Here is a 12,188-nt window from a genome sequence, read left to right on the forward strand (position 1 = left end):
AAGCCATCTGCTGGCAAAACAGATGAGCTTGAAGTGTTCTACAAACAAAATAAGCATTGCTTTTCCTCTTCAAGAAACCATGAATATTTTCTCTGCAATTACAGAATCTAACAGCAAATTGACTTTTATCTCTCTTTCCAATACTAACTGCAGAGCTAAGCAGAATGAATCTCATATTATTCTTGAAACAACCTGGAATGACTGTGGTACGAGACGGGTAATGAATGGAGGAATACAGTACTATAATCAGGTAAATTTTCTTTGTGTACGTTAGATAAATTTCCATAATTAAATATACTTCATTTTAATTAGTTTATATAGTTGGTTACAAAATCTTTATAACAAAGTATCAGTCAATATGAATTAAAATCATATCAATTGGGTAATCGCAAGTTGGTTTCTTCTGGCCACCCTGAGGCGCATGGATAAATATGAATGCCTGGACAGCCATGGTAGCATTGATAGCAACCGAGGTTAAGTCCTAAGGCCAAGCATAGTAAAACCCTTCCTATGGGTGGTATGTCCCTTCATCAGTAGGGGGTAGCTAATCATTTCTGTACCCACCCAGGTGGTGAGAACCAACTACCATACTGGAAGCTTCATATCTTACATACCTCACAATGGGATACATCGATTGGATAAATTTGTCAAAGTATCCAATTAATGTATAAAGGTTTATTTTATTCTGCAATTTAAAATTCAATGTGATTTACATAATTTCAAAAGTTATGTGTTTCTTCATTATTTTTTTCCCTCCCACTTTAAATATTTTCCCATTTAGGAATATATTACAAATACAAAATACAGAAATGGAAACAAGTATCAGAATCAAACAGAAAAATTTTACTTTCAGAAATTTCTTTATATTTGTTTTCAAATTATTACTATTGATTTTCAAAATTTAATTAGAATTTTATCAAGTAATCATGCAATGTTAGAAGTTATCCATCTTGTCTGGATATCTTGATGTTAGTGATTCAAATTATTATAGGAAAGTCTGTATATGAGTTTATTAGTGAGTCAGTCTATGAGTTTATGGATATTGAAGAACAAATTTCTGCAATAGGTTTGGTATTTGAAACCTAGATCTGGCAAAAAAGTAAACAATAATTACTAGTCTGAATAAAGACCTAATTTTCAGTCAGGAGTTTCAATTAAAAACAATTATAATTTTGGGGGCAATAGACTCTAATAAAGAACCTATTCAAGCTGAGATACATTTGTATGTCATCAACAACACTGCTTTATGTAACACATTTATAATATTAGTGACCTTAAAACATCAGTAGTTTGCTAAGATTAATTGTTGGCTAAAAATTCCAATTAAATATTTTGTATAACTTGGTCCCAATGATTTTTACTGCAAAATATTTTAAACTTCAAATTTTGATAAACTCTTATTATTTTAGATGGCTATACTGTTCTGTTCATTATCTTATGCATATCCTTGATTTTCTTTCCATATCATCAAATTATATCACTGGAAAGAATAACAGTGCTTAAAAATGGCCTTCTTAAAAACATTTATGTTGCTTGATTCTGAAGTTAAGTCTTGTTTGTAAATGCTAAAAAATTTCAAGAATTTCAAATTACTTACCATAACTGAATATGGACCAGACAATAACCAAAAATGATTTTTCGTACAAGTGCTAGTGCTCATTTGGTGTCTCAAGATCCTGAGGGTCTCAAAAATCTGTTTATTATGTGTTACTTTGCTAGGTTGATGATGAATTTATTACATTATAGCAAGGAGATGTCTCAAAACAAGTTTGCAGCTTTTGTTTCTTATTGTTAAATACCCAACTTGTACGTAATGTAATGTACCTAGTTAGCTCCCTGTTATATAGTACATATTTTTTTGGGATCATATTACATCTGATAAGAAGGGAGTAACATTTCTTTGAATACATTCTTGTGTAATATTCACACACTCATATTGTGTAAGGAAATGCTGATCCAAAAAGTCATCCATGGTGATTTTTGCTGAGAAAGGAAAAATATTCTTTATTATACCCATCCTTTATTACTTGGTCTTATTAAATAAAAAATAGTTGAAATTTAAAATTTCAAATAAATTCTATATTTAATTCTTTATTTTTCATTTTAAAGTTAGCCTCCTTGTTTGCCATTTAGCGATGACCGAAATACCAAAATTGGGTAAAATAGTAAAATTGCTATAAATGCATAAATTTTGTTTTAGTTATTTAAGTTGAAAATAATGCATTCTAAACATATACTGCATATGTAACTCTAATTTTTAAAAAGCTGATTTTTTTTTTGCACCTTGTTAGTAGAGAGAGATTCAAATAATTAATTATCTTTCAAGTAGTTGATTAATTTTATTAGAATTTGATCCTTGAATCTTGAAATAACATCAATTGGCAAAATGTGCATTGATATAAAAATTCACAATATCTCTATTTCAGGTGCAATTTATTACTGCAAAATATGGACCAAACAAAGATTCCTTTGGTGAGCCAAAACATTTACCAACAGATGATGATGATTATATTTCAGAAGATGGTTCAGGCTCTGATGATATATCTTCCAGTCTTGTAAAATGGGGTGGAGATGAACGGTTTATTTATCCAATTCCATTTCATTGTATGCAGAGTGGCAGTAATCAGAACTTTAATGTAAGCATACTAAATTTTATGAAAAACTATTTTCATAATTTTTTTTTTTTTCTGATAAATGAAGTGCACACAGAGAAAGCATTGTATTTGAGATATTTAACTTCATGATTTTAATAATATCTGTATTTTCACACCTCTTAGAGTTTATTAAAAGCATATTTGGAATTATTAACTCTTCTTATGAACATAAAAAGCTAGATGGGTGAAATTTGATATGCCATTTTACTATCAAAATATTTCTTTCAATTATATTAAAAGAAATCCATCTCTGGAAAGTCTGTTTATCTCACCAGACCTTAGCACAAATCCAAAGGGAACAAATTAGAGAGATTATCAATCTAGAATTCTATTCTTGTGTATGTATGAAGATAAAAAGTTTATATGGAAAATTATAGCTTTGATTCTTGTATATTTTTGAAGATAACAAGTTTATATTGAAAATTATAGCATTGACCTCTTTGCAAGAAAATATTTTTTTCATGGGGAAAAAAAAAAAAAAAAAAAAAAAAACAGTTGAATTTACAAGAATGATAATTTTGTCTTATATTTCTGGAAGCATGGCTATCTAATGACTTGATTGGAGTGAACCCATTAGTTTATAACAAAGGGTATATGCTACTTGCCCTCCCCTCCTCCTCCTCCAACAAATGCACTCATTTGTATGAGGTTAAAGGTTAAAATGACCAATATTTCTGTGTGAATTCGTTCTTGTGAATTAGACATGGAATTTAATTGCAGAGATAGGTTAGATTAGTAATAAAGATTTTTAAAGAGTAATAATTTGATTAATAATTTTAATAAACTTTCACAATGCACATTATTAAGTGATTTTTTTTTTTCATTCCTTCTGCTGAAAAAAAAAATCTTGCCTAAAGTATTTTTCTAATGTTATTTGAAGTAAGAGTGAAATAGCGCTTATCAGTATTAATTCTTCTTGCTTATTTTTATTTATTTATTTTTTAGACAACTGCTGAAAAATTTGAACTTAGTTTGTTTACTAAGAAGGACTTTCAACAGCCATTGCCACCCAAAAAATTTCCTTTAAATGTTGTTGTTCATGATCATTTATTTGCTGAGGCCAGCATCAAAGCAGGTGAGTTAAATTAGAACACTTTTTATTTTAAAAAATAAGTATATTTTAAGGTAAATATTACTATAGAATCTTATCTTTATATGCTTTTTTACTACATGATTTTTGGTTGCAGATTTTCGGTTGTGCATTGTTGTAGATGAATGTTGGCTATCAGAAGAAGCAAAACCAACTCTTGCTCTTGGCAGAAAAAGTGTTTTGATAAAGCAGGGGTATGCATTTCTTGGTCATACTCTTATTATTATAGTTAAACTTTTAATCTGTATTTTAATCCTGACTTTTTGCATTTTATTATTGCTTATCTATTTTCTTTTTATTAGAAATATTTCAATTTGTTCATATTCTTTTTAATAATGTTGACTCTAAAGTTCAATATATTTAAAAAAAATTATTAGATGCTGAAAGAAAAAATTGTTATTCATAATTTGAATTCTTTTCTTAAAAATCTCCTTTCAATTCTTTAAAAAAAAATTGAAAAAATGTCAGATTAATATACTCCTAACATATAAAAGTTGTATTTTTTTATTGTTAAAAAAGGCTTATTGAAAAATTCCTGTTAATTTTCTGACCAAGAAAATTAAGACTTTTCGTCTGACTGTTAATCTAATAATAATCTAATAGTCCCAATACTAATCCAATTCCTAAATAATATTTATTTATTTTTTAATTTTAAATTATAACACTTTATATCTACTAGTATTGTAAGTTTTATTCAGTAAAGCTGTATTAATTTTCTTTATCTTCCTTAAAGTTTTGGCAGGGAAATTTTATTATGAATTTTGAGAGAGAATTTTGCTATTAATTAATTTAAATAGTATGTTTGTTGATGTTGATTCTGGTGGTAATTTCACTTGATCCAACCATCCTTGATCAAGACTCATGATAGGATTGAAGTGTTGCATCTTCTTTCAATCTTCTTATAGATTAGGTGTACTAATCTAACCTCCTTCTGCAATTAAATTCCACTTCTAATTCAACAGAACAAATTCACACTGAAATATTGGTCATTTTAATCTTTGACCTCATACAGATGAGTGCATTTGTTGCAGGAGAAGGGGAGGGCATATACCTTTTGTATACCTTTTAATCTTATAGATAATTATTCTTACTCTTCTTGAGAGCTACTAGATAACACTAAAGGCAGAAGTTTCATTTTACTGCAGTATATAGTAGAAAGTATTCACCTCAGGGATTTTGGAGGAAAATTGACTTATATTTCAATTTTTCTTGCAGCCAGTTTAATTGCAGTGAGCAATTGATTATTAATGTTTACATCAATTAACCAGTTTTTAAATACAGCTCATAAAAGCATAGCTTGAAGATAAAATTGCAATCTTCTTTGTCCATTTTATGTCTCCCTGCCATACCATGCATGATCACAAATAGTCAATATTATATTTCAAGGTCATTTATGGGAAATGAATGGAACCCAAGAAATTCTATTTATTTTATTTTTCTTTAAATTTGCTTTCTATAGTTAAATAGCTATTTGAATCAACTGTTTTATCTGAAGTTGGGTAACTTATCTTCCTAATCTGTAATATTGTATTTTATGTGCTGTTTATGTAAGTAGTTAATATATTAGTTTTGAAAAGAACAGTAAAAATAACATTCACTGGGAAATTATATATTTTGAAATAGCAAATTTATTGATGGCATGGCAAAGGTATATGGCTGTGATAAGGAGTAAATTTTACATGAAGTAATTTTATTTCAACATTTTCAGATATAGTCAAATAGGAAGAATCATTCATTAAAGTGATCATAAATATGCAGTTTTTAATTATGCAGAATTTGAAAAGAAAATTTTTTAAGCAAAAAATATTTTTTTAATAATACATTCAGTTTTACTCGATACTGAGAAGAGAAAGCATACTTGTTGAACCAGAAAAATGATATGATTTATTTCTGGTAGTATTAGAAATATCTTAGTAAAGAAATGCATAATTTCTTTGTATGTGACTAAATAAGATGTTTGCTTTAAATTTCTGTTTTTTATTCATCAGTCTTTTAAATTTATCTGTGCTAATAAAGAATTAAATAGCATCTTATATATGATCATGATACTTTATAATATTAAAAGTATTTTATTATTTGTAATTACTTTTGAATTATATATAATTTTATTGTTAACATTCTACAGTTTCTGGTATATTTTTAAAGCAACATTTAAAATAATGTCTTTTTTTAAAATTTTTTTTTAGCTGTCCAACTGATTTGAGTGTTGATATTCTTTCCAAAAGTCATTGTGGAAATCTTAATCCTGATGTTGATCATTATAAAATGCGATTCTCCTTCCAACTTAGTGAAGAGTTCATCAACCAGCAATTGTTCCTGCATTGCCGTCTTGCATCTTGTGCCATGTGGGATAGTAGACAGCTAAATGCTAAGCAGGTGCGTTTAGATATGTTTACTTTTAATTTTTTGAATACTTAAATCATTACAATAATTATATATATTGTATAGGAAGCATGAACAAATCTAAAATAAGTGGTGCTAGGAATTTAGATCTTATCTATATTATCTTTCTTTTAGTGTATTATATCTGAAAATTTTTGTCTGAAACAAAGTCTTCGTCCCTATTTGGATTCATTACGTGGTAAAAAGTACAGTCTATTGGTTCAAGGACCTATTCATGTCATTTCTAAGTCACGCTTAGAAAAAGAAAAAGGTCAGAATTTTTCTCCTTAATATAAATGTTACTTATTCATGATTTCAATACTCTAGTTATGTAATTTTAAGTCACATAAGTTATGTCAAATAAATTACTTTTAATTTCTTTTCTTTACTACTTTTAATAATTTTTCTCTCTCTTATATTTTTTTAATGATGTTTATTTTCTTTTAATTATTTTATTTTTAATTCAATTTTTTTTATTTATTAATGGTTGCTAATAATCTTTTTTCTAGGAATAATTTTTATTTTTAATAATGTTAATGAATGTTGGGAAATATGCACATTCTTTTATGCAGGAAAAATGGGGCATATATAGGGAAGAGACATGAAGCAGGATGAAATGTCATCACTCAGAATTTAATTATGAAGAGATTTATGTATATTTCCTGTCTAATAAAATTTAATCAAGTATAAACTAAAAAAAAGATAGGGTAAGCATAAATTAAAAATGAATCATGATCTTAGATTATAAAATTCCAAAACAAAAGTGCAGAAAATATTACTTATATCATTGTAGAAGTTCTTTACAGAAGAATTCAAGAATTCACAGGTAGCAGAGCAATGCTTTGTGTTAAAACTAAAAACATGAAATCTAGACAAAACATTTTAATAAAAATTTTCAAAAGAATTTGAGCTGGAAAACAGCACAGTCACAATTGAAAATGTGAGAGCAACTATATAATCATGCAGCTTTAAAATAATTAGATATTCACAATTGCAAAGTGCCAAAATGAAACTGCTAAAAGAGAAAAAAATTAGTTAAGATGATTTCAGATGATAGATTATATCATAGAACATTCAATTATAACAAATATATGGCAGATACCTGCTATCAGTGTTTCTTTGCAGTTGGTGAAGCATATGCAACCAGTCTTTTAATTTTTAAAAAAATTTATTTTACTTGGGGTTACTACTAAATATTTTAATTAGAAAGAAACACTGATTACATATAAAAAGTTATAGAAAACAATGAGTAGGAACAGATAGTGTATAGAAAAGCAAAAATGATATTTTGATCTAATATTTATGCTATTACCAATTTACTTACCTTTAGAAATAAAATTTTAGGAAATTCAAAGTGCTTATGAAATGTCGAACATGAATAAAATTTTATAAATTTTTTTGCTAAATGTTTTTGATAGAACATAAATTTTTGAAATTTAAAAATTTATTTCATCATATAGTTTTTATTTTAGTTCACTATAATAGGTATTTTAAAGTTGTCTTTTTTATCTGATTAGAATCATTAATTTAATCAATTATTGGTTTTTGTTCCTTTTTATGCTGTACATTTAATGTACTTTCCATCTTTGAATTTTTATTCAGATATTTAAACTGTTTTTGTGAATGTTTGATTTAATTTCAATTTATTATTATTAATGTAATGGCATGCATTTGAAATACAAATCCTTTCTCCTTTTAGCAATTCTGTCACTTTCTAGTCCGGAAGTATCCAGTACACCAGAAAGTTTTGCAGTAGACTATTCTTTTGACAAGTTGACTGGTAATTCAAAGAAGAATCCCATATCACAAGAGCTTGTTTTTGTTGGACTTTCAACAGAAGCTGTAGTAGGAATAGCTTTTGCTTCCTTTATCATAGGAGCTGGTTTGATGGCCACATTGTGGCTAATTCACATGCATACAGGTAACATTCATTCATTTTATGAAAGCCTGAAAATTTATATTCACAATTGAATTAAGGATATTAACTGAATTAAGCTAAAGCATATTAAATAAGAAATATATACATTCATCCATTATTAAAGTAACTGTGGATCAGTTATATAGAAGTGTTTATGAGCTTGCTAATATTCAAGAATATTCAGTTTTATCGGTATTGCTCTTTAGCTTTTCATTTAAACTAGATTTCTTATTTTTGATTTTAAAAAAGTTTAAAGTGTAGAATTTTCATCAAATTTCTTTTATGGCCAGCATTTAGATTGATTGCTAAATAATTATTCTAATTGTAATAGTTTCAAAAAATGTTTCCTACTAAATGTTTCAAATTCTAATTGTAATAGTTTCAAAAATGTTTCCTTACTAAATGTAAAACATGAATAAATTTTTTGTTTGTTTGTTTAATGTTTCATATTTCTTTTATAGATTCATAAGAAATTCTTTAATGTAGTATAATATAGACATCAGAAAATTGTTATGATAAAAAATTTTATGTTTATAAGCAAAAATTGGAAGTTGTGTGAAAAAATTGTGATATTAAAACCATTTTTAATTTGAATCAGATGTACATGAGTTTAAAAAACAATTTTAATGTTTGTATTTCGTAACAATATAATAAGAAAATATTATTGTTTTAAATCTGAAAGTGGATTGAAATTTGAAGGCTGAAAGATTATAATTAATATATTATTTAAAATTTACATTGCTTTAATACAGAAATTTGATTTTGTTTGTTAATTGATTTATTTATAGAAAAAAAATTGTAATAGAGATTGATGTAATAAGATAAATCAGTATAAGAAAATGAGTTACACCAGAAAAAAAAATTGTTAAAGTCTATTTAGTTACCATTAAGCAACAGCTTTGTCCTCCTTCTTTCCACTGTTTTTCCAATACCTCAAAATGATATTGTAGAAAAGATAAGTTTTAAATCTATTTTGTCTTAAAAAATGCATATGAATCATTATAAAACAGCATTTTTGGACTAAAATAATTACTTATCATGTAATCAACATATTTCTTATAAATAAATAAATGCAAGGGATTAATAAAAAGTGCTTCAAACATATTTTAAAGCCAATCTGACATACAATATTATGAACTTATCTGGAGTATGTTTTCCACGCAAATTGAAAAGTAATTCCTATATTCTTTCCTGATTGAGTGAATGAAAAGCAAGTTTAATTTTGCACTTCTAAAATTGTTTTTTGTTCTACCAAGTCAAATCTAAAAGCAAGAATAAGCAAAATGTCCCAAGTACAAATTAAAAAATGTAATGTGGACAATAAGACATCTGTAATTAAAAATAAATACTTCAGTCAGAATTTATTATATTGATTACTGACTGCACTCTCCAATTATGCTTTGTAATATTTTCCAAAATTTTGTTTCCAACATTTTTGAAAGGGACCAGAATCATTGTTAAGAAATTTCAAGCTTACTTTTAGAGAATTCTCAATTTAATAGGAAAATTCATGTGAAGTAATTATAGAGTTGAATTTTTTCCATTCACGACTCTGTTTTGATATGTAACATAATTTGCCGCTCAATCAGTAAATGAAGAATTTTGAAATTATCTGTGTACATGTAGAAAAACAAAAGATAAATGGAGCATTTGTTAATAATAAGCAGATAAGAAATTAATCACTTGTGCTTATTTATAAACATGTAAAGAAATTATTAAAAAAATATTTTTTTTATTATAATTATTATTTTTTATTGAAAAAAAATAAATAGAAGGACTCAGTTTCTAACTTAATTTTGGATCTAAACCTATAGTTTAAGAATTCCTGTTATATCCATATATGGTGTACAAATCAGATTATAGTATGAATTACTTTCAAAATAGGGTTCTCTAAAATATGCGATCATTCATTTGGGACTAACCAGCTTGTTACAAAAAACTTTTTTAATGCAGATTTAGCTATTTGAATCATATTAAGAAATCAATCAAAATTATTTGTGGTTATTTCCATTCTCAATTATATATATATATATTTGAAAATGGAAATAGCCACAAATGATTATATATATATATATATATATAATATACTGAAAATACATTAAAGGGCTTTTCAACACAGATAGACTAATGGTTACTTGCAAAGTTTATTTTATGAAATTCTGCATCAATACTTCAATTTGATTAAAGTTGTAATCAAAGTGTATTTAAAAAATCTGTTTATTATGTGAAACACCAGAATAAGATTACTATTTGATTAATTTCTTATTTCCAGCAATTGATTCTTGAATTGAATTTCTATTGATTTCATTTGAAAAATTTTGGTCGCTGATTTCTTTATTTTTTTAAAATCTGTACTTGTTGTTATAGAACCTTCTCGGAACTCAAAAGAATCAAGGAAGCAATCAAATAACCAGTCAAATTTTGAGAATCCAGAATGTGCTGATCGATCAGTCCCTGTTTCTCTAAAGCCAATGTCAATGCAAGTTTGCTCGTAAACTCTGCTCAGTAATTAAACTGAGTGCAAAGAGTGGCTGTTATGAAGTTATATCACCTTAAGTACAAGAATTCTCATTATTATGTATATCATATTTTGTTTTTCCATCAGTTATGTAAGAAGTTATTGTCATGACACTATTCCTATTTTATATACCTCATTATTTGCATACCATATTCTTTCATCATTTTTTTTTAATTCATCCTGAGCCCATTTCGCCAATAAGTACAATTTTACACATTTTAATATCACTGTTTTAAAATTGTGTTTTATAGAAAAATATGTCATTAATGATTGTTTTGTGTTTTCGTAGCATTTTTTTGTCATTTCACATCACTGAATTCGCCAATTCATGTACAATATTCATAGTTAGGTACTTAAATGTTCGTTTTCTTGTGAAAATTTTTAAAAAGAGTTGTATGTTTGTATATATTGTGTTAGTTATGAAAAAGAGAAAACTATTTTATTTTTGGTAATATTTGACTTCTTTTTTTCATGAACTGTATAAAGTATCATTTCTTTATCTAATTGCATCATGGAATTTACAGCAATAAATTGTCTAAAAGAGAGACGAGTGTAGCAGCCATTTTAGGACAAAGTGGATTATAATGGCTACTACTTTTATTTCAATAGTTTAATGCAGTTGAAACTTTAATTTTTCTTTAAAAAATTTTTTAGAAAAGTATATTTGGAACTTAGTAAATTTGAATGAAAGAATGAATGACAAGAATATTAAATCAGATAGTCTTCATTTGAAAAGATAATTCTCTAATACTAATGATTTATTTAAATTTAATTTCCCAGTGTTTGTTCATAGAGTTATATTCTAGTGATAATAATTATATTGTTCAATATATTATTCACTTTGGAATATTGTTTGATTTTTTTAAAGGCTCTTATAATTAAAATCAAAATGTGTTTTAATATTAATATAATCATGGATAATTTTGAAAAAAATTTACAATAATCTTAAATATCTATCAAATAAAATGTATATATTCACTTTATTTTATTTTAAATGTATAATACATGTTAATTTTTCTAAAAATTTTAAAAAGATTAAAATGAGATTTGATTTATTAATTTCATTATGTAATAATCCAAAAATTGTCTTTCAAAAAATTCTCTAATTCATATATAGTGTGCATTTTAAGTTTGTACAATTCAATAATATTATCTACAATCATTTAATAACTTTTTTTTTATTTTTCTGTGTGGATTTCTTTTCTGATTATAATTTTTAGTTAAAACATAAGATATTTTAAATGAAGACTATCTATCATTCCGATGTTTAATAGTATTTAGCATAGAGAAAGGAAATTATTTACCTTAAGTACAATAATGACTACTGTGCAAAAGTACAAATATTTCATTATATTTGCACAAAGTTCATTTTATACTTGGTTACTTTGATATGCAGTTACTGTAAATAATATTTGTATTTGTAAAAAAAAGAAAGGAAAAGTTTGCTTCTCTGAATTTTTTTTGCCTTTTTTTTAATGCTCAAGTTGTAAATCTCTTTCTAATATTCAATGCATTTTTTTTTTTAATTTCAAAAGTGTGCTACTCTTCCCTTTTGTGCTTTTACATTTAAATATATTTTTGCGCTTTTTTTTTTTTTTTTTTTTTTTTACATGGACACATGTTATT

General features: G+C 26.1%; 1 protein-coding gene across 1 annotated transcript; it reads left to right on the forward strand.

Annotated features, from left to right (window-relative positions):
* Nucleotides 1-48: 48 nt before the first annotated feature.
* Nucleotides 49-10,899, forward strand: LOC129981751 (transforming growth factor beta receptor type 3-like). The gene is made up of 8 exons (XM_056092734.1): nucleotides 49-250; nucleotides 2,427-2,636; nucleotides 3,600-3,729; nucleotides 3,842-3,938; nucleotides 5,931-6,120; nucleotides 6,262-6,397; nucleotides 7,826-8,047; nucleotides 10,412-10,899. The coding sequence occupies exons 1-8, from the start codon at nucleotides 80-82 to the stop codon at nucleotides 10,537-10,539; spliced, it is 1,284 nt and encodes a 427-aa protein (XP_055948709.1). The 5' UTR covers nucleotides 49-79; the 3' UTR covers nucleotides 10,540-10,899.
* The last annotated feature ends 1,289 nt before the right edge of the window (nucleotides 10,900-12,188 follow it).

This window comes from Argiope bruennichi, chromosome 8 (assembly GCF_947563725.1).
Source record: "Argiope bruennichi chromosome 8, qqArgBrue1.1, whole genome shotgun sequence".
NCBI lineage: Eukaryota > Metazoa > Arthropoda > Arachnida > Araneae > Araneidae > Argiope > Argiope bruennichi.

What these genes read in the sequence shown, in the direction of transcription:
- LOC129981751 (XM_056092734.1), top strand. Translation starts at nt 80, where the DNA reads ATGAATATTTTCTCTGCAATTACAGAATCTAACAGCAAATTGACTTTT. An exon ending in TGAGGCCAGCATCAAAGCAG is followed by an intron (nt 3,730 to 3,841) that starts GTGAGTTAAATT and finishes TTTTGGTTGCAG; the next exon opens with ATTTTCGGTTGTGCATTGTT. An exon ending in GACAGCTAAATGCTAAGCAG is followed by an intron (nt 6,121 to 6,261) that starts GTGCGTTTAGAT and finishes TCTTTCTTTTAG; the next exon opens with TGTATTATATCTGAAAATTT.